General features: G+C 33.4%; 1 protein-coding gene across 2 annotated transcripts in view; it reads left to right on the forward strand.

The window, feature by feature from the left end:
- The first annotated feature begins 8,986 nt into the window (after positions 1-8,986).
- Positions 8,987-23,514, forward strand: part of LOC128178814 (uncharacterized) — a 44,901-nt gene continuing 30,373 nt past the window's right edge. Inside the window, exons 1-8 of one of the 2 annotated variants that reach the window (XM_052846178.1) lie at positions 9,109-9,198; positions 9,332-9,385; positions 9,478-9,591; positions 9,955-10,077; positions 10,191-10,238; positions 10,525-10,650; positions 11,805-11,930; positions 12,139-12,322. In XM_052846178.1, coding sequence (XP_052702138.1) covers positions 9,147-9,198; positions 9,332-9,385; positions 9,478-9,591; positions 9,955-10,077; positions 10,191-10,238; positions 10,525-10,650; positions 11,805-11,930; positions 12,139-12,233 — 738 coding nt within the window. In that variant the 5' untranslated portion in view covers positions 9,109-9,146 and the 3' untranslated portion in view covers positions 12,234-12,322. Of the gene's footprint in view, positions 9,199-9,331; positions 9,386-9,477; positions 9,592-9,954; positions 10,078-10,190; positions 10,239-10,524; positions 10,651-11,804; positions 11,931-12,138; positions 12,323-23,514 lie in introns of those variants that run through there. The other variant, XM_052846177.1, reaches the window with a different exon arrangement.

Below are 23,514 nucleotides of genomic sequence, written 5' to 3' on the forward strand. Positions count from 1 at the left end.
CTGTATTCGCCGATTTCAGAATTATTATAAAGAAAGGCAAACACTTTTGGTAGAATCGGTACTGTCTTCAGGGTTTGCCCCATACATGTAACTTACTAATTTTTAATTAAATGAAATAATTCGACAGCATGAGTGTTGGTTTTTGTAAACAGTTAAATGTATGATCATGTTACATATATTTTCGTTGTAAGAATAGAATAGGCGTGAAAATAGGTTGAGAAGGAAATTTACGCTCATTCCGTTCTGTTCCGTTGAATACCAATATCCACAGGGGTAATAATATAATGCGGAACGTAACGGAACCAGAATCTTACAAATAAGTCAAGTACTGCTGACATTGTAATTTTAAAGATGGTATGCTTTGGAATGCGTTTCGTTTGTTTTAAATCTAACTAATAGAGAATATTTTTTGCTAGCTTAAACTAGTTAGTAAATTCTGCCGTGAAAATACTGTGATATGTTAATATTAGAGTAGTAAGTAATATAATTATGTATATTTTTCTTTAAACAATGAATTTAAACAATAAAATTAAAGATCAATCTTATTTTGAAATGAAATGAATAAAAACAAAATAAATCATTATTTTTAAATTTCTATTTTCCCATTGCATGACCCTTTACTGGTTCCGTTCTGTTCCACAAAGTTTCAATAACCCCTGGATACATTTGGGTAAGCTTACCGTTTCCTTGTATATAGAAAGGCCGATGTATCCGTGTTCGCGTAACGAAATGATGTTTCACCTTAAAGTAATGGAACGTGTACATCATGAAATAGAGAACTGACCTACAGCAAAGACTTATTCACATCACGTTATTAAGTTTAGACATAACGTCATAAACTTATGACATCAAGTTATAAAGGTTTGACATAATAAAACGGTATATTTACACCATGTAATAAAGTGTTGATAAAATGTAAAAATGCATTGATATCATGTAATAAAATGTTGACATAATGTAAGGATAGAATCGCGATACGTACTGCGGTGTTGATATAATGTAAGGATATATTGATATCATGTAATAAAATGTTGACATAATGTAAGGATACATTCGCCCCATGTAATACAGTGTCGAAATAATGTCATGATGTATTGACCTTTGGTTGTACAATGTTGGCATAACGTAAGGGTGATTTTACATCACAACATAAAAAGTTGACATAAAATATAGACATGTTTACTTCACCTAACGTGCTTTTGACATCACGTAATAACGATTTGACCTAGCGTAAAGATATATTCACACCACGTAATGGACTTTGACATAATGTAATGGTAATTTGACATAATGTACCTATAGTCTAATGCTATAAGGCAGCCATGGCGTTCCATACTTCTTACTAGTATTTACTGTTGAGGTTTTTCTGGGTCCATTTGGGTAAATCGGCGTACCATTTCTATGTATATATTATGTTGTAAATTCTAAATTTAAAACATGACAAATATATAAAGGCCAAGGATTTCGTGTTTGTATAACGGAATGATGTTTTAACTAAAGTTAATTAGTAAATTACGGAATAGAGAATTAGCCTAATGGAAAGATTTATTCATATCACGTTATAAAATCTAGTCAAAACGTCAAGATATTTTCGCATCAAGTAATGTACTTTTGAATTAAAGTGATAAAGTGGTGACATAATGAAAGGAAGTATTAGCACCAAGTATTAAAGTGTTGATAAAATGTAAGGATATATTCATATTAATAACATGTTATAAAATGTCGATATAATGTAAGGATAGAATCGCGATATGTACTGCAGTGTTGATATGTTGTAGGGATATATTGATATCATGTAATAAAATGTTGACATAATGTAAGGATATATTTGCCCCATGTAATACAGTGTCGAAATAATATCATGATGTATTGACCTTTGGTTGTACAATGTTGGCATAACGTATTGATGATTTTACATCACAACATAAAAAGTTGACATAATGTAAAGACATGTTTACTTCACGTGCTTTTGACATCATGTAATAACGATTTGACCCAATGTAAAGATATCTTCACACCACGTAATGAACTTTGACATAATGTAATGATAATTTGACAAAAAGTACCTAATAGATAGTTTTTTTATGCTGTAAGGCAGCGATGGTGTTCCATATTTTAATTCTAGGACACGTATATCCATGGAGTATTCACACAATTCCAATAAATTGACCCAAAAAATGTTTAACTGTCGTATGTACTCCATAAGTCACAGGATCAGTATCCTATGTCTTCCTTTCATGTTATGTTAACAAATGATTGGATTCAATTTTTAATCGAGGGTTCAAGTACGCTGGTGACCATATGTCTGTCTGTCCACCCGTCTGTTTGTAAGCTTTTCACATTTTTATTTCTTCTCTAAAACTACTGGGACAAATTAAACCAGACTAAGTACAAAACATTATCATGGAGAGGGATCTAAGGATGAACCTCTTTTCACAGAACAATGAAAATAGTGCGTGATGCTTAAAATTACTTGTGTTCTCAATAACTATTGCACCAGAATTGCCAATATTTACACGAAAGCATGTATAGATACATGTACACTGAAAATTCTAAATGTTTAAAACTGTTGCCGTCGGACAAATACTGGTGCATACTCTGAATTATACTGTGACCCCTGACTAATGCTTGGTAATTAAGAGTCTGTCAACAATCGCATACATATACATCTTAAATTTTTTTTTAAAAAATCGTCTTTTCAAGAACTACAATGCTACAGTCGTTTAAAATTGACCGAGTAGCTTTAAGAAAAGTTATACCAGGTAATTTAAAATTGATGATTTAGGGATAAAACCAAAGTCACATGCACACTTAATCACTTGATGTATTTTGAATACGCAGCAGAAAAATGCATTAATAATTTTAACATTTGACATTCCCGATCAAAGATATTTATTTTCTGAAAACTTGTGATAAAATCAAAGAAGTAAGAAGGAAATGAAAGATAATGCTTTATGTGTTTAAGATCTCCGGGAAGTTATTTCTGATAGATTTTGTTCTGATATCTTCCTTAACTGGTACTGTTTTATAGTTATGTTTCCCTCTTTTAAATTATGCTACTAAATGTTGACTAAATACGTTAACCTTGTTTTACTAAAAACTATAGGTTTCAAGGGAAAATAAATATATACTATTTGTTTTTAATATTCAGTAGCATATTCTCACTTAATAACTATATACACGAAAAGACAATGATTGGTCAAAAAATATTAATTGGTCCATATATAATTTTTATATTGACTGTCTAGGAATTATATCGAAAAAATAAATAAATACTCAAGTATGCATGTTATCATGTAGGAACTGTAATCAATTCAATCTGTTAAGCGTTTTTCGATCGACACTTCATGGCATATATCTACATCTACCGAGTATTATTTCCTCTATTTCGTACAGTTTGTCTTTAACTTATAGTTAATTCATAGCTCTATAGAAACAGCCAGACTGAAATCTACACGCCCCGTTTATCTATTGGTCGAAATCTACAGCGGCTGAAACTGACAAGAAACTGACAGGAGTGAAATTGACACGCCCTGTTTATCGATTGTTGGAAACCTACAGCGACCTAAGAAAAATCACGAACTGCACGAAATAATCATGATGCTGTCAGACTCAAAGTCTCACAGGAGACGATTTGGCTGTTTCTTTAACTAACGTACTTACGTACATTAACAGTAATTAAGTGAGTTTTCCCTACTTTTGATAATCAATTTCTTTATTAGTCAAAAAAGATGTAAATATAAATAATTAAAGGCTTTCTTTGATGATTCATGCGGGTTAAGAAGGTAGCGATCATTGCAGAAAAAATTTACATAACCCGCTAACGTGGGTTAGGTTTTTTTTATCTGCAATGGAGTGAGGGGTCCACCCCCTCCCCCCATGAAAATTCATTTATATCAATAGTAAAATTACCAAAAATATACCTTGGACCCCAATGCTCTTACAGACATGTTAACGCTGTAACCCACTGCGCTTCGATGTTAGGTAACTTTATTTGGGGGGTAAATATTCAATTAATATTTAATATACTTTATTGTTTATCTCAATAGGAAGTATAAATCACAAAATGCAGGTGTCCTGCACCACCTTAACGCTGTTATTTACCAAATATAATAGTGCAAGTGGATTTGAAGAATTGGTCATAAAGACACATGCATGTTATAAATAACTGATCTTTGTCTGAAGTTACGTACACAACACAGATCTGCTGGTCTCATTAGCGGGTACTAGTTTTACCCAGCTCTTCGATTAGATGGCCGGTTCACGCGTATACATACATGTATGTCTTTTCCATATGCAGAAAAGGATTAGTTAAGATCAGCTAAAGGAATTCATTATTGTGTTTTAATTGGATTATCATTATGATGTTGACCAATATAGGTAAGCATAATACATGTAGTAGCAGTAGCACAATATAATGAGATGCCAGCATACATAAGTTCTACTTTCACTTTCTAAATGTGATCTCCCTTTGACAGCATACTGTATCATCATCTTAAATAAGCTTATCATCGTTACCTATCCTACCGCATTTGTAAAGTTTCTGTCATTTTAATTGGAAAAGTTATTTTTTTCATTTAAATGTCAGACTTGCATTATTGAGTTGACCCCATATTGACCCTGTATAAATAATTTCGTATTAAATTTGTGTATTACATGTAAGTAAGTGCAGACACTTATCATTTTTAAATGAGTTATAATAGGAAGGCAGGAGTATTTCTTTCTTAATGTATTATAATGCATCAAATACAATGTAGGTCATGACCTTATGGGACTGTTCTGACCCCACGAAACAGGAAAATACAAAATATCTTGTAATGTCATTATGATGCATCATATGGTGTAAAGTACATTAATGACCCCCAGGTGTTGTCTTTAACACCCCCCCCCCCCCCTGCCTTTATGAAATAGGAAATGATGATACACTGTATATTTTGTTAATTTAACTTCTGAGATCTCAGATCCTGATCCCTAAACCATATAATTTATTCTTGCTCTTTGTGTCATTAATATTGCGCGTAAAATTGTATATAGATTATGCCCCCTTGGAGACACTCTGACATTCTAGAACTAGAAATAATAAAGTATTTTATCGAATTCATATGTAGTGTTTGATCCATGTCAGTAATTCCTAGCCTAATGATGACACGGCTTTGTTTAGGAGACTTACAATTGCCCCAAATAGGCGAATACACATGCATATAACATTTTGTTTATAAATCTTATAATGTGAATGTGGAGTATAAACATTTATAGTTTGAATCATTTATTGTTATTAACTCTAACTTGTCAATGAATACTTGTTATTGATCCCAAGGTAGAAATATGCATGACCTCTGATCATATCTCAATAGATCATTTGTCAATTATGCAAGGTGTAATGTAATTTTTTTTAAGAATAACATTTTTTACCAGTTTATAAAAGTTTTTAGACACCCAAATTATATTTTGATTTCAATAGATCATTCGACAATTAAGGGGGGGGGGGGCGGGGTGAACAGTTTATATTTGAGTTTGTTTGGGGGTGGGGGTTCTAAGTCATATATTTGACAATTTTTAAATGTAATTTAAAATAAGGCTAAGCCATACTACAGTCATGAACATGAATAGTATAGGACAAAACACAAAGTAATACATGTATATACATAGGATTTATTTCAAAACATAGATGATTGATCTATATCTGGGTTCTTAAATTGAATCATATATATTATGTACATATTATATTATTGTTTCTTTGTTCAAGACATTTCAGATGGTATGTAGGTCATGATCCCAAGTGCTCTTCCTGAAATTAACAAATATCATAAAAACCATTGAGATCCCCACCTTAAACCCTAAGATAGTATTCCTCCTTAGGTCATGTCGCATTAGATCATTATTGCATGTTAGTCATGACCCTAAGGGGTCATCCTGACCCCCTTAGAATCAGAAATTGTCAATTATCTTTAAATTATTGATGTTTGATGATCCTATCTCTATTTAATCTTTATTATTAAGTCTCCTGAATAAAATTTGGAAACTTATTGTTTTTGTACGGTTCTTAATACATGTATTATTATTCTTCGTCTTCTTCTTTTTTTTCTTTCCCGCTCTGAACTTGTTTCTCAGAGATGGCTGAACAGAATTGTACAAAACTCTAGGATATGATAGGCCTGCATATCTAGTTGTGGACCCTGGTTTGATTTTACTCATTTGAGATAAGACAACCACTTTTTTTTTGGGGGGGGGGGGTCAAAAGGGGGGGGGTCTAACATTGAACCTTGTAGGAAGAATCGTAGACTCTATTGTAAATGGCAACTTGAAAACGGACAAAGATAATAATATAGGGTTTTCATAATCAGATATTGACTGTTACTGGCAATATATAGGGTTCATTAGATCTGACCCCTGGGGTCATCCCCACCCCCCAGGAATTTGAAATTACCATATATCTAAGAAACTCTTATAATCATGACCCCGAAACCATATATATTCATGTTTCTGATGTCCCTTAATATCTTCAAAACAGTTGAGATCCCCACCCTTAAACCATATATATTCTTGTTTCTTGTGTCAAGGGGGATCAAATGGTATGTAGGTCATGGGCACAGGGGGTGGCATGACCCCCCTCGAACAGGAGGTGCACGAATATCTTGAAAACGGTTGAGATCCCCACCCCTTAACCATATATATTATTGATCCTTAAAGGGCATCAAAAGGTGTGTAGGTAATGGGCCTCAGGATTAAATTTAATTTTTCAAAACTGTAATGCACATCTATGGAACAGTTCCTATCAATCCCAAGATATGAAGTGTCTATCCATTAAATCATAAAAAGAGTTCTAGGATCTATGTTTTTTTGAAGTGATAAACGTCAATTTTCTGCTACTTTTTGACTCCCTGGATGAAATTTAAATTTTTAAAACCTTACTGCACATCTATAGAACAGTCCCTATCATATCCCAAGATATGATGTGTCTATCCATTAAATCATAAGAGGAGCTCTTGGATCTATGTTTTTGTTTAGTGATAAACGTCAATTTTCTGCTACTATTTGACTCCCTGGATGAAATTTAACTTTTTAAAACCCTATTGCACATCTATAGGACAGCCCAAATTATATTCTAAGAGATGACGTAGCTACTCCAAAAGTTGTAAGAGGAGTTCTGGGAACCATACTTTTTTGGCAAAAAAACGTCATTTTTTGTTGCCCACTTATCCCCTTAATAAAAAAAAAATTCTGGAACCCGATCACACTTCAATATGACACCCCAATCATATTCTAGAAGATCATTTGGCTACCGCCAAAAAAAAATGACGTTTTTGAAACCATTTTTTTTGTAAAAAAAACACGTCATTTTTCAGCCATTAAATGACCCCCAGAACAAAATTGAAAATTCCGAAACCTTATTGCGTATCTATAGGATACCCTAAAACATATTTCAAGAGATGATTTGTCTACTGTTGAAAATGTAGGAGGAGTTCGAGGAAGAAGGTTTTTTATGAAAAAACGTCATTTTTTTTACCAATTATTTGACCCCCAGGACTAACAGAGAATTTTTAAAACCTTTTTACATAACAACATGATACCCCAAAACAAACTCCAAGAGTTGAGTTTGCTGGTTTATAAGATGTAAGAGCAGTTTGAGAAAGTAAAACGTGACAGACGGGCGGACGGACGGACGGAACAGGGTGACAACAATATACCCGATCTTGCTTTAGAAAGTGCGGGTATAAAATAAGACGTCTGACCCAATAAGATCTGATTATTTGCTTCATTTCTTTATGAAAAAATATGGCTTTCACATAAATTACGCCGTATAAGTCAATCACATAACAAAGAAAATATAAAAGCGCGAACGCCGAATTTTTATCATATTTTCATTTTGTTTAGATCTGTCCGAAAAATAAAGGCGAAAATTTTAAAAACTGCGAAATGTGCTTCTCGCGGTTTTAACAGTTTAAGCGGATATTAATTCCTTACTTTTAACTACCGATCTTCAGTACATCTCGGTTTATCACGACAACAGCGACGACAAGAGAGATGGGTAGACCGTTAAGTTTGACAGATTTTGCAAGGAAAGACAAAAGAGACAGACTGACAAGGATATAAACAAAGGGAAAATTGTCATCGGAGACCATGAAGGTTGATGAATAGGAATTAAAGCCGAATTAAATTTAGATATCATGAAGTTGTAGGGGTTTTGTTAGTTCCATGTGTTCCGTGTCTTTACTTTACAAGTTATAAACCACAAGTGAATTTTCGTTTAGAGAAATTTTTGAATACAAAACATGCATCACTCAAAAATGGGTATTTCTCCGTTTACCATTTCGATGTTTCATGTTTTTTACACATAATTACATGTAACAATTTATCTCTTTTTACATTAATAAATATCGAAATTAAATTGCTTTAAGTATCAACTGATATTAGAATTTAATTTTCCTTATTTAATTCATTAAAAACGTGATTCTAATTTGTAAAAAAAACTGTTCTTCCATCGTGTTTTCAATACTGGGTTTTTCCTGCACTCATGCGCAGTGGCGTTATAAATGGCGGATCACATGAATATTCATCCGACGTGTAGCAACGCGTACGTTTATAGACAAATAGCTAAAGACAGCACATGTTTTATAGGCGTAGAGTTTGTGAAACGTCTAATTATAAGAAGCATGATGTAGATTTTTACTCAACTCATGCCAAACATTTGACTCCAAATACGCCACATATACACTGTAACTTTGAATAGAGAAGAGATGCAACTATTTCCGACGTGTATAGATCCATGTTTTACTTATATATGCCGTACTTTGCATAAATTTCGTATGATTATGAATATGGATATATGTGCAAGCCAATAAATCCATTACACGGTCTTTCTTTATTCGTTCTTACACTTTACTTTAGAGTGACAACAATTTATAGTTACAATGTATATCGCTCTAATTAACTACCAAAAATCCGGTGTTTGCACTTAAATCATCGTATGCAATATGCAAATATGTTGCATGTTAAAAATGATTGACAATACGTTTTGATATTGACCATTCAATTATTTTAAACGGAAAGAAATTAAATGTCAACTGCGTAGAGACAGTTCTTAATTGTACTCACTGACATTGTGTAATACGTTAACAGTGGTCACCTTATCTACGATAGTAACTATGTACATGTATCTACAGGTGTTCTTTTCAGTTCTTGCGATAGAATTTGCAGGTAGACAATTTACTGATTCTATGTACATGTTCGTTGAAATAACATATTTTCTTCCGTTTTGTTACCTACAATGATCTTAACAAAGATTTAGAAAAATAAAAATATTTTTAAAATTATTATGCCTTTTGAATAGTGATAAAGGAAACAGTTGGAACAACGTTGGCGACAACTTTACAACAGACACAAGGTTTGTAAATAAACGCAGTAAGTTTCCAATGCATTAAGGCTAAGATATGCAATAAAATAATGCATTCTTAACCCTTCTTAATCTTTCTGTAGAGTGCACCGATAAGCTTGGACGGGACTGTTTCAGGTATACAGATGATCAGTGTGTAGGAAAATATGCTCCCTGGGCTAGAGAACATTGCGCTCTCCGATGTGGATACTGCCCGCGTATGTACCTTTGCTATGTTAATGATTCTGTAACTGACAAGGTTCTTTCGCTTTTTCTTCAGAAATATAGGAAGAGCAGAAAACATATGTTTCTGACTTTAGCTTTTCGGGATTTTTCTTCATTATCAGTGTCGTTGTAGCACTTTGTTAACCACCACTTTACAAATTTAGAATCTATAAAACACAAAATTCATTTACATTGTATCAGCGCCGAACATCTAAACGGGTTTTTCTTCTTGTGAAACCTTACAATAATCAATCATTGATATTGTTCAACCATTCATTATTTTTACTACAAAAACACTACAGACAAATGCTTTTGTATACTGTTTTGTATGTTCAAATCATTTTTCTCATTTTCAGAAAAGTTGCCTTGCGTTGATCGAATCACATATTGTGACGAATTTGATGAGAGAGTTTGTACAGAAGAAAGATACGGGGAATACATGAGGGAGAACTGCAGAAGAACTTGCAATCTTTGTCAGGGTATTTTCAAAATAACATTTCCGAATAAAATAAATCAACAAATGTCAAAAATGAAAAATCAATAATTCACTGTAAGTAAGTATCTTACATGTATAACAATAACTTTCTTGCAGCCCCAACAGAGTATCTAACATCTTCAGCAACTGTCGCAACAACAGTAGGTACGTATATAATTATCTTATTTATAAACAAGTACTGGAGAAAAAAATATTAATTATTGGCTACTGTAAAGCAGGAATTGAATTAGTCATTATATTTTCTCGTAAAGATGGTAAAGAACTAATCAATGGCAAGAGGTCTTCGTAGGCAAAAGGTGATCTTCTTTAATCCTGGAACTACGTGTTAGATCTCGGTCAGGTAAATGTCCAAGCAGAGGTTGCCAAAGAAGCTTGCGTATATTCCCCACTTACACCTAATACTATCAGTGCGGCATTTTCTATCTGTTAGTTTCCAGTTGGTGCTTTGATAACCTTACTTCTGCTTCCTGTTGGTATTATGGAGACCATCAGTGCATTGGTATCTACGAATCGTGGGCCCGGAAATTCTGCCCTTACCGCTGCGGATATTGTAAAGGTACTATATCTTTTTAGTTTTATGACAATCTTATTAATCTACGAGGGTTGTTCGGAAATTATATAATGAGACATTTTCTCTTATTCTTTTAACAAAAAAGATAAACTCTTGAAATTTCACCAAAACGTAAATAACGATAGAAATTATCAATGTGAAAAGTTTCTTGTCCATGGCATGAATAGATCATTCCTGGTAAACTGACCAACGTGCTTTCGTCCAGTGACCCGGCGCAACCGCAAACTTTTCGCAGTGTCATTTTAACGCTTTTTATTGCTCCTGTGTTTTAAACACCTTGAAAACGAACGGAAATAAAAATTATTCTTTATAACTCATCTTTTGTTTTCATTTCAAGATGTCATCATTTACATTTTCTCTTATTCTTGTTTTTTAGGGGAAAAAATCAAGTTAGTCTAATTACTGTGAATGTCTCCTGCAGTTATTTATTTTATATATATTTTAGAACTGTTGACAACAGTTAGTGTGTCAAAAGTACTTGATAATTAATCCCTTTGGCCTAATTCTAGTTAAACAATCAGGGGGAAAAATATGATGACCTGAAGCTCTATACTTGTCTTGTCATTGTATAGTTTTTTGAGCAATTGCGTGGCCTTAAAAGGTCTTCTTCTGAGAATCCCACCGCCTTGACGTCAAAATTCAATGTAAAGTCGTTGTCAGATTTCTATTGTTTGGTAAATATATGTGTACCATATCCGTATTTCAACCCGAACATCAGTGAAACTTAATCAAAAACTAGTCGCAAAGAATAGCAAAATGAACATATTTAATTGGATTTCTTTTATCATTAACTGTGATTCTACGGACACTTATAAAGTAGATGTTTAAGTTGTTAAATCTCCGAGTTCATGGCTGCGCCGGGTACCCCGACCAACGACTTGTTTATCTACCGTCGTAAACAAAATATTAAATATTCTTTTAATATTACTTTGTTTTATTATTTGGTGGCGTTTCTTCAGTGTCTACGCCAATTTTCACCAAAATTCGTCAATTAGGAAATAAAATATTCGAGTTGTCTCAATAATTTCCGAACAACCCTCGTATATGGGATTATTTACATATAACTCAATTCGTCTTAATTGACTTCAAATAAACAATATCAAGTTGAGATCAATTTCAAATGGATTTATATGTTACAGGTTTTTTGCCTCCATGTGAGGATGTATTATCATATTGTAGCAATTTTGATCGCTCTCTGTGTACAAACTCATCTTACGCCGCGTACATGAGAGAAAATTGCAGAAAGACTTGTCAGTTTTGTACATGTACGTATAAATCCATTTTCTATAATGATAATCGTATATGAATTGGACACAGTTTATTTTGAAATCAAACGAAAAATAATAATTTGAATGTCCCTATACGTTAACAAATGTTCGGTTATAATAATTCATTTCAATTCATAAATATGCACATGCCTGTAATTGATTAAATTAAAAATATAATAAACTGTTTTGATTTAAACTTGTTTAGATCCTGGGCAGTCTCTTCCTCCAAACAGTTTGCCTGATAACTTGGTGACCCCTGTATCAGTCATCAACAGTCACATTCCGCAAACACTAGGATAGTTCCACTAATCATCGATATGCGATGTATAATTTGTAAAAATAATTTTTTTTTTTACATGTACCCATTTTCTGATAATGGTGTTTACATTTGAATAGCCTACTTGAAACCTATAATGTTCAACCTTGTACTTTATATTTGATAGATAACTTATGACATAATACCGAGCGCAGCGAGAGGCGGGCGAAGCCCGCCTCGCGAAGCGAGGATTAATGGTAACACGTGTATTTAAAAAAATCATTGAAAAATGAAAGTTGAATCAGGGGTACTAAGGCCAAAAAAAATTTCTTCCAGCCATGGGCGCCGCCATATTGACAGCCATCTTGTTTTTAAAAAGTTAATTCGATCATTGTTTGACCGGTACTTATCGATGTTTGTTGCCCCGAAACTGATTAAAATGTTCCAGTATTTAAATAGAAGGTAATTTGAATCAAAAGAAATAAAAGAGGACACGGGATAAGTTTCAATAGTGCTTCAGTCAAGAAACACGACTAGTTCTATGTATGTCTAACCAAATTATCAGATGGAAAATAAAAACATTAATATCAAAGAACTGGTCTTTTAGATACTGAATAAAGTATTCAATTTTTATTACCGCGGCATTTATATGAATTAAATTGATAAACAATGAAAGAAGAAATGAAAAAAAAGTTCGGAATAACGTAACTCTCTTCGGCTATTTCCGAAGACAAAACGTGTATTACGTTTGAAACATGACGTCATAATGTAGACTGAGCACGCGACGTTTCGTTAAACGTTGGCTAATGCTTTGAGTAGGCAACCAGGCGGATCCTACTGTGTGCATTTCAAATAAATTTTATTCTACAAAAATCAAACTGCACTGTGTTAAATCTGCGCTCGGTCCAACGGTCACACCGTTTACATATTATGTAAACGATTAAAGTCCATCAATGTTCTTTGCAAGTATAATATGTATTACGGTGCGACCGTTGGGGCGAGCGCAGCATGTGATAAAATAATGAATTATGATAAAACAATATAAATAAAAGTAGCGACGTAAAGTAAATGAATTTGAATGCAGAATAAAATAAACATGCCTATTTTTTCCAGTAAATTTTCATTATTCATAATTCATAAGATTTTGTTATCTAAATTATATATAGAATTTATCTCGGATAAATTTAAATGTTGTTGAATGATAAAGATTTTAACATAATGTACATTACAGTTTATTTCCTCTTTTCTTGCAGCAGACATTTTTCTTAAACTTACATAAAAAAAAATTGACTTATCACAGAGTCCCCCCCCCTCCCCCGTTTTAAAAAAAAAAATCAAATTTACGTATAAAAACACTTGCTGATCATAGAAGGAAAATGGATCCCCCGGGAGCATGTAATAAATGTAAGTGAAAATAAAGACACTATTGAGCAGCTAAAGAGCTAAAGGCATACTACGCACTCCCAATTCTTCACCCGGATTAGAATTTTCCTGATTTTGAGAATTTTTTTCTTTTTGCTTGCGAAGAATTTTTGAATGATGTTGCCACGCCCCCTTTTAAAAAAAATTCCTGGAAATTACCGTAAATATAGTGAATAAAATAAATGTGAGCATTCATCCAAATAAGAGCAAGTTACAGCTGTTTCCTATCTTTAAAGAAATGGCCCCATTCGTTACCTCTGCAAGATTTTGAGAAGATTTTGGTATTTATATTTCAGCAGATTTACAATAACTACTTAGAGTAATTTCCCCTTATTGTGACGTCAAAGTTCACGTCGGTTAAGTGTCGTCAACACCCCCAAAAATTACTCCGCGAAATATACTGTTTTGTTTACATAAAATCATTATGTTCTTGAAATTACATAATTCATCTGTTTCTCAAAAGTTTTATTTTGATTCTCGCGAGATGGTATCCAGTCTAGTGAGATCGTCCGACATTGAGGAAGTGCATTGTGGGTTAAAATTTACTAACGCCGAAAAATTCTGTCGGATCAATGTGCAAGAAATCCATTGTGACGTCACTCGAAAGGACGATAACTCCGTTGGTCTTATGTAATGGAATTTGCGTTAGGTCGGCAGTATATTTACAGATATGCATGTACACAGTCTTTTATCTTGTTCTCGTGAGAGTGTGAAATGGGAAACCATAATTACAGGGAACTACTGGGACGATTAAAACAAGGCATTACTGACGCCAAAATTATCTTTTGAATGAATGTGCAAATAGTCCGAATTTTCTATTCACACACGCCTTGCCGGTAGAGCTCGCTTCGCGCTATAAAAACGCAAAAGATTGGACGTAAATGAAAGAATATACATGTATTTGTAAAAAGTCGTCACGATAATGACGGAAAAAGTAAGTAACCTTAATTCTTAATGCAGAGATTTTAAAATCGGTATAAAAAGTTATATAATTGATACTTTTTGGGAGTAATTATGTTACTAATAAAAAAGACAATAACAAACTGTCAACTATCTCAAAAATCCATAAAACGAAATACAAATTCAAAGTGGAGCAACACGGACCCCTAAAAAGATAGAGGTAGGATCAGGTGCCTAGGAGGAGTGAACATCCTCTGCTGACCGGTCACACCCGCCGTGCGCCAAATGTCATAATCGGGAAAAATGTCGTAATATGGGGAAAATATCATGATCGGGAAAAACGGAGAAAAATTCGGTATTCAATCAATAGTCCAGAGCAGAGCAACACGGACCTCTGGAAAACCTCAGAGGCAGGATCAGGTGCCTAGGAGGAGTGAACATCATCTGCTGACCGGTCACACCCGCCGTTTACTCTTTGTCGTAATCGTGAAAAAACGGAGAAGTCCGTAGACGATTCCGTGATTAATTATGGTCTAACAATTAGTATGAAAAACGTCTTTCAGCATGCGACCAAGTGGAAGATTGTATTTTCTGACAAGGTCATTGTATCGACCATAGAATTAATAGAAAGATAACATATAAAAAGTAATTTTACCTTCATATAAAGATAGCTAGTCACATCTGTGTAGCAAGGAACTTCATATCATATTAGATGCCTCTTTGCAGTCTTATTTAGTGCTGATAAAAAATATAAAACTGTGAAAGCAATGAAATGCAAAAATGCGATTTCTTTTAATTTTTGTAATTGAATCATTAGCAAAAAATGGATCTTTATGCAATCAAGAACAGATATACAATTGTTAACCATCTCATTGCTCAATGAAGTGATCGAGATATAGTAACATGTTTGAAAAGATTTGATATGCATACCGTTAGGGTGGTTTACCTAGACGTGCTTTCAAATTGTAAATCGTTAATCATTTAAATGATCCAGAAATCTTAAAAAATGAGTTATGAATATCTAATTATAACGTAATAATAATAATAATAACGATTCGAAATAATAAAGAAATTCGTGGAATTGAAATTGATGGTGTAGAATACAAACTTTCGCAATATGCTGACGACACTTCAATAATATTTGATGGATCACCTCAGTCCATGGATGTTATTTTAAGAGAACTTGATTATTTTGCATGCATATCTGGTCTAAAAATTAATTTCTCCAAAACTAAAATGGTATGGATCGGAAGTAAAAAAATTTCAAAAGAAGTTTTTCACCACTCGCGATGGAAGCTTGACTGGAACAATCCCACTTTTGATCTACTCGGTGTTAAATTTTCTGTTAACTTGAATGAAATGGTAGAACTAAATTACCCATCAATATTTTTGGAAGTAACCCGTTTGATAAAGCAATGGAAATTAAGAAATCTTACAACAGTTGGAAGATTGATTGTAATTAAAACTTAAAGGAAGTGAACATGAAAAAATTATCAAGAGCTCAAATTTGTCTGTTTGATGTGTATAATGATATCTGAAAACCGTTTAGACAGAGCTTTCTTCAGTAAGAAGATATACCACTTAGAATAACTAATTCTTGCAATCCATGAGCGCTGCCATATTGTTAAAATCATTACCTCCCTGCTGTGTTATCCCTTAGCATTTAAGAGAGGGCAGCACTGATGCTGACGTCAGTGAGACACATTGCATTTTTACACACGTTCAGTAACAGAGATAAAATGCCATCATCAAAATGTGAATTGAAACTTGAAATGGATGTAAAGAGTTGTCATTTTGAAACAGCGTTTATGGAGGAAGATTTTGGATCTCAGAATGATGCATTCCCACCAGCAGTTAATGTGACATATAACTAGAATGAAATGTCCGTGGATCAGTGTTTATGTGACCTATTTTTTCTTGAACTCGGGAACTTCTTGTTTATGAGTTTGAACATTGTGTGTGCTACATAAATGAGCACACAAGGTGCATTGCTCAGCATCCTGATTTTTAAAAAGTGTCTTAGTTTTGTTATTCTTCTGATAGCATAAACAGAACCGGCGTACATATCATCAAGATCTAATCTATCAAAAAAGATAAAAACAAATCAGAAAAATTTCCAGGGCATTGAAATAAAAAGTAACGGTAAGGAACCCCACATAAAATTAAATTACATTTTATAATACAATGTATTAATTTAAATTGAAATTATATTTATGTAAACACTGACTGCCACATCTCTGTACAAACATCTGGAATGCGATGGTCTCATATTTCACAAATTAATCTATCTATTCATTTTTTGTACAAACCATATATAGTTATCTGAAATTCATTTATAGAAATGTACTTAATCCTTGTCCTCTCATGACAGTACAACATTTTTCTTCACATCCACAAATATTTTTTCTTCGTAACTTTTATCAAAAATCTATACATAAACACTGGCCTAGTTCCAACCAAGTTACCAGCACTCCAGCAGCAATGTGGCTTATCTACGTCAGAGAACAGATGCATGCTGGGGGAAAATGGATTACCTCCATAAACCTTTCACTGAGAGTGTTAAATTGATAAAATCTCTTGATAGAAATAAACAAAAAGGTAAAAGACCTCATTTTTAAGTTTCAAAAGGCTTTTAAAATTTATTAAGCAACAATTATTTTTTTCATGTTCACTTCCTTTAACCACTTATCCTAACTATACCAAAACCTAGTGTAGAATACCTTCAACAGTTTGAGAAAGAAATTTACATTTTTTTATGGGGAGGCAAGGTCCATAAGGTAAAGAAAAACATTATAATTCAAGATTACAGATATGGGGGATTAAAAATGATAGACTATATGGAATTTGTTTGTGCATTGAAATCTACATGGATAAGAAGACTTATCCACTCTAATACAAAGTGGGTAAAACTTTTTGAATCAGAATTAGGATTAAAAATAGAAACCCTATGGGAAAAAGGTTCAGACTTTATTACCAATATTAGCAATAAGATAAGTAACAAGTTTTGGAAAGAAGTTTTATTAGATTGGGTTAAAATTGTTATGTCCTATAGCCAAAATGACATAAAAGTACTTAATGAACATATATGGTTTAATCCTAATGTTAAAATTAATAACTCATCAATTTTTATTAAGAATTATTTCAACTGTGGTTATAAATTTATTAAAGATTTGATGACAGAAGAAGGCAATTTTGTAAGCCTTGAAACTCTTGAAAACTCAAATGTTAAGACCAATTTTCTAGAATATAGGAGTTTCAAAGGAGCAGTTTTTGAAAGATTAAAAGCCTTAAATAATAATAAGGTAGAATATGGACCATTTATTCCAAATTCTCTCAGTATTTTTATCAAACAAAGCAAAGGATGTAAGGATATGTATTATGTACTCATCGATAACAAAAAAGAATCAATTCGTTCAGTAAAGAAGAGGACAGAAAGTGGATTTGCTTATACAGAAATAGAATGGAATAATATTTTTGAACTCCCATTTAAAACCTCGAAAAAATCCAAATTTCAATGGTTGCAATTTCAGATTTTACATAGAATTTTGCCAACAAATGAGTACCTTTTCAAACTCAATATAACTGATTCGCCAGCTTGCTCTTTCTGTAATCAAGATATAGAAACTATAGAACATTTATTTGTGGACTGTTTTCATGTCAAAGAAATATGGCTCTCCTTTGAAGAATGGTTAAGAAGCAAGTTTAATTTTTTAATGACATTTGATAAAAAAAAAAAACCTATACTTTTTGGTAAATTTAAAAACAGAAATATGTATAGACTTCAAAACATATTGATTCTTACAGTAAAACAATTTATTTTTGCCAGTAAATATAAGAATGTCCCAAACCTCTCGACGCTCATGTTAAAACAAACTGTCACTGATAGAATACAAGTTGAGAAACTACTGTTGTTGAAGAATTGTAAATTTGCTGAGTATGAAAAGTATTGGCAAACTATTTGCGATTTGTTATAAAATGTGTTTATAATAGCTGCAAGGAAATTGTAAGCAAATAATGACAAAAAAATATATGTCTACTTTTATGTATCCTCTGGCATATGTATTAGTTTTTGATAGATAGTGTTCCCCTCTCTTTCTCCACCCTCTTTCACCCCCCACCTCATAACTAAAAATACTCAAACTTTCATGGGTGATAAAAGCAAGTTTTCGAGATTGTTTGTGCATATATATGTCTGTCTGTCGGTGTATACACTTGTCTGTACATGTGCTTTGTTTTCTTCGGTATGTGACTGTGTTTATATTATACTTATATTCTAAATCTCAAATGAAGTGAATATGTGATGTGTATGCACTGTAAACTAAATATATAAGAAGATGTAAATAACTTGTACATGAAAGTTTGAATAAAAAAAAAATAACGTAATAATCGCCCCTTTTCAATGAGTTATAAGAATGCTATCATTATATGTTGTGCACAATTTAAAGACAATCATATTAGAGTAAATAGTTTTTGGGATAGAAATATAAAGTTATTTTTAAAAAATTTTAAAGATAGTTAAAGTGTTTCTGTTTTTCTCAGAGATTTTAAGTTAAAAAGATCAATTTCATTTTCATGTATACTTTCAATAATCTATACTTTTCTTAATATATTAAAGGCTTGTGCACCCTATAATATGTCCAAAGGAGAGGGGCATAAGTGTATTCACAATCATCTCTTGTTTTATTTAATACGACATCAATTCTTTAAAATAATAGCAAATGCTTTTGTCTACTGTGGTTTCATCAATATTCAATGAATACCATTTTTCGTGGATTTCGTTGGTAAGTTGATCCCCGAAATTAAATGTTCATTGAAGTGCAATTTCTATTAAAATTTTGTATTGATAGGGTCATTGGCCACGAATTTACGTATCCTCGAAAATGTGATTTTCACTTTATCAACGAAAATTGATACCCTTGAATATTAATGAAACCACAATATATAGATCAGATACATGCAAAAACAATCATAGAATGCATCAAACCGTGCATCTAAAACTTTTGATTGGCAAACTTTAATCGGCCTTTGCTGATCATCTTCACTTAGAAGTTGAACCCGCTACAAAATTACGGGCAGTGAAACTATGCGACTGTTTGCTCGTAATTTTAGATTTTTTAAAATCAAATTTTGATAAGAAAAGCTCACTGAAGCCTTCCGCTCAGGTGTGTTCAAAAGTTATGAAGATTTGATTGCGATAGTAAAATATTACTGTAACTAAAATTAAATATGTAGCATATTCTGTAACTTTATCTAGATTACCCACTTTATTCCCTATTTACTTAAACCAGAATATTACTGAAAACACATTCAACTTCCTGCTAGCGCTTATACTTCCTTTTTTGGTCATTGTTAAAACAAGCATTTCCTCGTTTCGTGGCGGTCACATATTCAAACTTCCTTTACTCCATGATTTGAACGTGGAGCGTAACCTGAGAGATGTTTCCATAACTATGAACGTACAAGCTGTTTTATTTAAAAGACAGTAAAAAAAAATTTGGTCAAGTGTTTGTGGGAATTGACTTGAGAATTTATTTTAAAACAAACAATCGAACAGACATTAATTGTGGATTTTGATAATGTGGAAATTCTGCTACCGTTATTGTTATGATAAAAAATATGCTTTTGTCGAAAAGCTCAGTAGGGTTGCCTCAAGGACATCCCTAACACATTTGCACTGTATGTTCCTACCTAATATGAAATGTAATATTACTTATTGTATTGTATGCCCACAAAAATTAAAAAAAGAATATGATACCAACCAAATATTTTATTAACGATCAATTGATACCTAGATATTTTATGAATAATCGAAATGCACTATAAATCTTAACAAATTATTTGTCGTCTGCAGTCCATTCCAACTGATAATTTGCGATCGATACATATGGGTTATTTCTTTCATTTTATAATTAAAAAAAAATAGATTATCGTACACCCGTTTTTATGTCGTCTGAAATCCATATCAATCGATGGTCTGCAATTATACTTGGAAACTATTTGTAACTAAAACAAAAAGGAATAGCTGCCGCCTTAGCCTCTATTGAGGAAACAATATGCGGAAATTTTAAACTGTAAGCAAAAGAAAATCATTGGATCTGCGCATGCTTCCTGTGAACTTTGCGAGATTTATGCACGATATATACAAAGTACAGTCTAGAGGTTCGGGATTCTTCTTGACAGCATCAACAATTTGTGAAATGACATTAAAAGGGAAACGATACCCCTCAATTAGTTCACAGTCTGACAGTCTGTCGAGAACTTGGCATTTGTCGCAGCAAATCCGATCGGTTTATTAGCTTTTTAAATGTTTGTCTTTTAATAGTAAAATTTCTCTTATACTGATGTTCGCTATTTTATATAAGCTTGTAATAAACAAAACATATCTTATTTTTAAGTGGCCCTTATGCTGCTATAAGTTAAGGCGTAACATAACCCTTTTACATTATCATAAGGAAATGCTGTTTTAATCGAATTACACAAGTGTTAGCTATAGATAGCTATGAAAATGTTCGTATCGATATGAAGCATCATATATACTTTAATCCTTTATACATCAGACTTAAATTTCATTAGCTATAAATGGATGCTAAAATAAAATGGAAATGACTTTCCGTTCGAGTTTGACCGGTATGAACGTAAAAAAGAAATTAAGATGAAAAGTTTAGTTTGACATATAGGTAACGACAAAATTTTATTTTTGCATTGTAATCCAAGCCTGTAGGCAAGCTAATGAAATTTTCCGAAGATATATTGTATGTCTTAGCTAATACAAATATCTTAAGGTAAAAAAAATGATCACCGGTTTTCAGTAACCTGAAAGAGAGACTCTTTGTGAGTACATTTTAACAGTACATATTTAATTTACATAATAACAACATTGAATTATTTTGCTCATGGCCAAATGAAATTAAGAGTACCACCAAGTAAACAAGAGGCCCATGGGCCACATCGCTCACCTGAGGAACAATAGGTATGATAAAGTCAGCTTAATGGAGTCATAATACAAACAATCTGGACAATGTACAATAATACATGTAGATCCTGTATAAATAAAATCCATTTTTCCCCCTTGGAACTCGGATAGCCCTGATTGCTGCCAATATTTACAAGAGCAGACTTTAATCACCGCTCCTGCACATATATAGGGACTCAATGTTACGCAGGCAGGGATGACCGCACACCTACGAAACTCAGCAGGTACCAACGTTAACGCAAGCAGAGATAACGCAAGCAGGGATGACCGCACACTTGCGCCAACAGCTCAACCTAACGCAGGGAGTGCCGCACACTTGCGCTAGAAAGGCCAGAACACCAGCAGGGATGACCATACACTAGTGCTCCGCCGCAACCACCACCAATACAAGCAGGTATGACCGCACACTTGTATTAATGCTATACAGGGCAGGAATGACCGCATACTCTGTATTGTAGGTTACAAAAACACGAAGATTAGATAGAGCAGGGATGTTCACACCCTCAATCTCTCCTTACCTGTTCAAGTTTATCCCCAAACAATCGCTCGTCACAATGCAATAGACACTGTCCCTATATATGTGCCGGCCTAAAATAATTCATAGTATCTGAAAATTGGAAATCAAAAATAAACAAACTAATCCGGCCTAACCCAAAACTACTTATGCAGAACAACTTATATACATTGAATATTTATTATTGTATAAAAATAATCATCACAATAATTGGTTAACAGTGGATGCATTAATTAAAATAATCGAGAATCAATAAATCAAGGGCAATAACTCAAAACAGTAATACAAAAAGATTCTAATGAAAAAATAGCTGCCTGCTTCAATTGTTTAGTCATATCACATGTTGAGTATTGCAGTTCTCAAAAAGATCCTTTACAATTGTTTATATATGGGATATTTAGCTACATCAAACTCTGAACCTTCTTGTGAGGCCGAAGAATTGTCCTGGAGCCAAAGTCTTAACAATTATAAAGAATCATCTTGCTGATTAGTTTCTGAGAAGAAGATTTTTAAAGATTTACTCTATATATATTCCTATGTAAAACTTTAACACCCCCCCCCCCCATGTGGCCTCACCCTACCCCCAGGGGTCATGATTTTCACAACTTTGAATCTACACTTCCTGAGGATGCTTCCCACACGTTTCAGCTTTCCTGGCTGATTAGTTTCTGAGAAGAAGATTTTTAAATATTTACTCTATATATTCCTATGCAAAACTTCGACTCCCCCATTGTGCCTCACCCTACCCTCGGGGATCATGATTTTCACAACTTTGAATCTACACTACCTGAGGATGCTTCCACACAAGTTTCACCTTTCCTGGCTGATTAGTTTCTGAGAAGAAATTTTTTAAAGATTTACTCTATATATTCCTATGTAAAATTTTAACACCCCCCCCCCCCAATGTGGCCTCACCCTACCCCCAGGGATCATGATTTTCACAACATTGAATCTACGCTACCTGAGGATGCTTCCACACAAGTTTCAGCTTTCCTGGCTGATTAGTTTCTGAGAAGAAGATTTTTAAAGATTTACTCTATATATTCCTATGTAAAACTTCGACCCCCCATTGTGGCCCCACCCTACCCCCAGGGGTCATGATTTTCACAACTTTGAATCTACACTACCTGAGGATGCTTCCACACAAGTTTCAGCTTTCCTGGCTGATTAGTTTCTAAGAAGAAGATTTTTAAAGATTTACTCTATATATTCCTATGTAAAACTTCGACCCCCCATTTTGGCCCCACCCTACCCCCAGGGGTCATGATTTTCACAACTTTGACTCTACACTACCTGAGGATGCTTCCACACAAGTTTCAGCTTTCCTGGCTGTTTAGTTTCTGAGAAGAAGAATTTTAAAGATTTACTCTATATATTCCTATGTAAAACTTCGACCCCCAATTGTGGCCCCACCCTACCCCCGGGGGTCATGAATTTCACAACTTTGAATCTACACTACCTGAGGATGCTTCCACACAAGTTTCAGCTTTCCTGGCTGTTTAGTTTTTGAGAAGAA

Source organism: Crassostrea angulata, chromosome 3, assembly GCF_025612915.1.
Source record: "Crassostrea angulata isolate pt1a10 chromosome 3, ASM2561291v2, whole genome shotgun sequence".
NCBI lineage: Eukaryota > Metazoa > Mollusca > Bivalvia > Ostreida > Ostreidae > Magallana > Magallana angulata.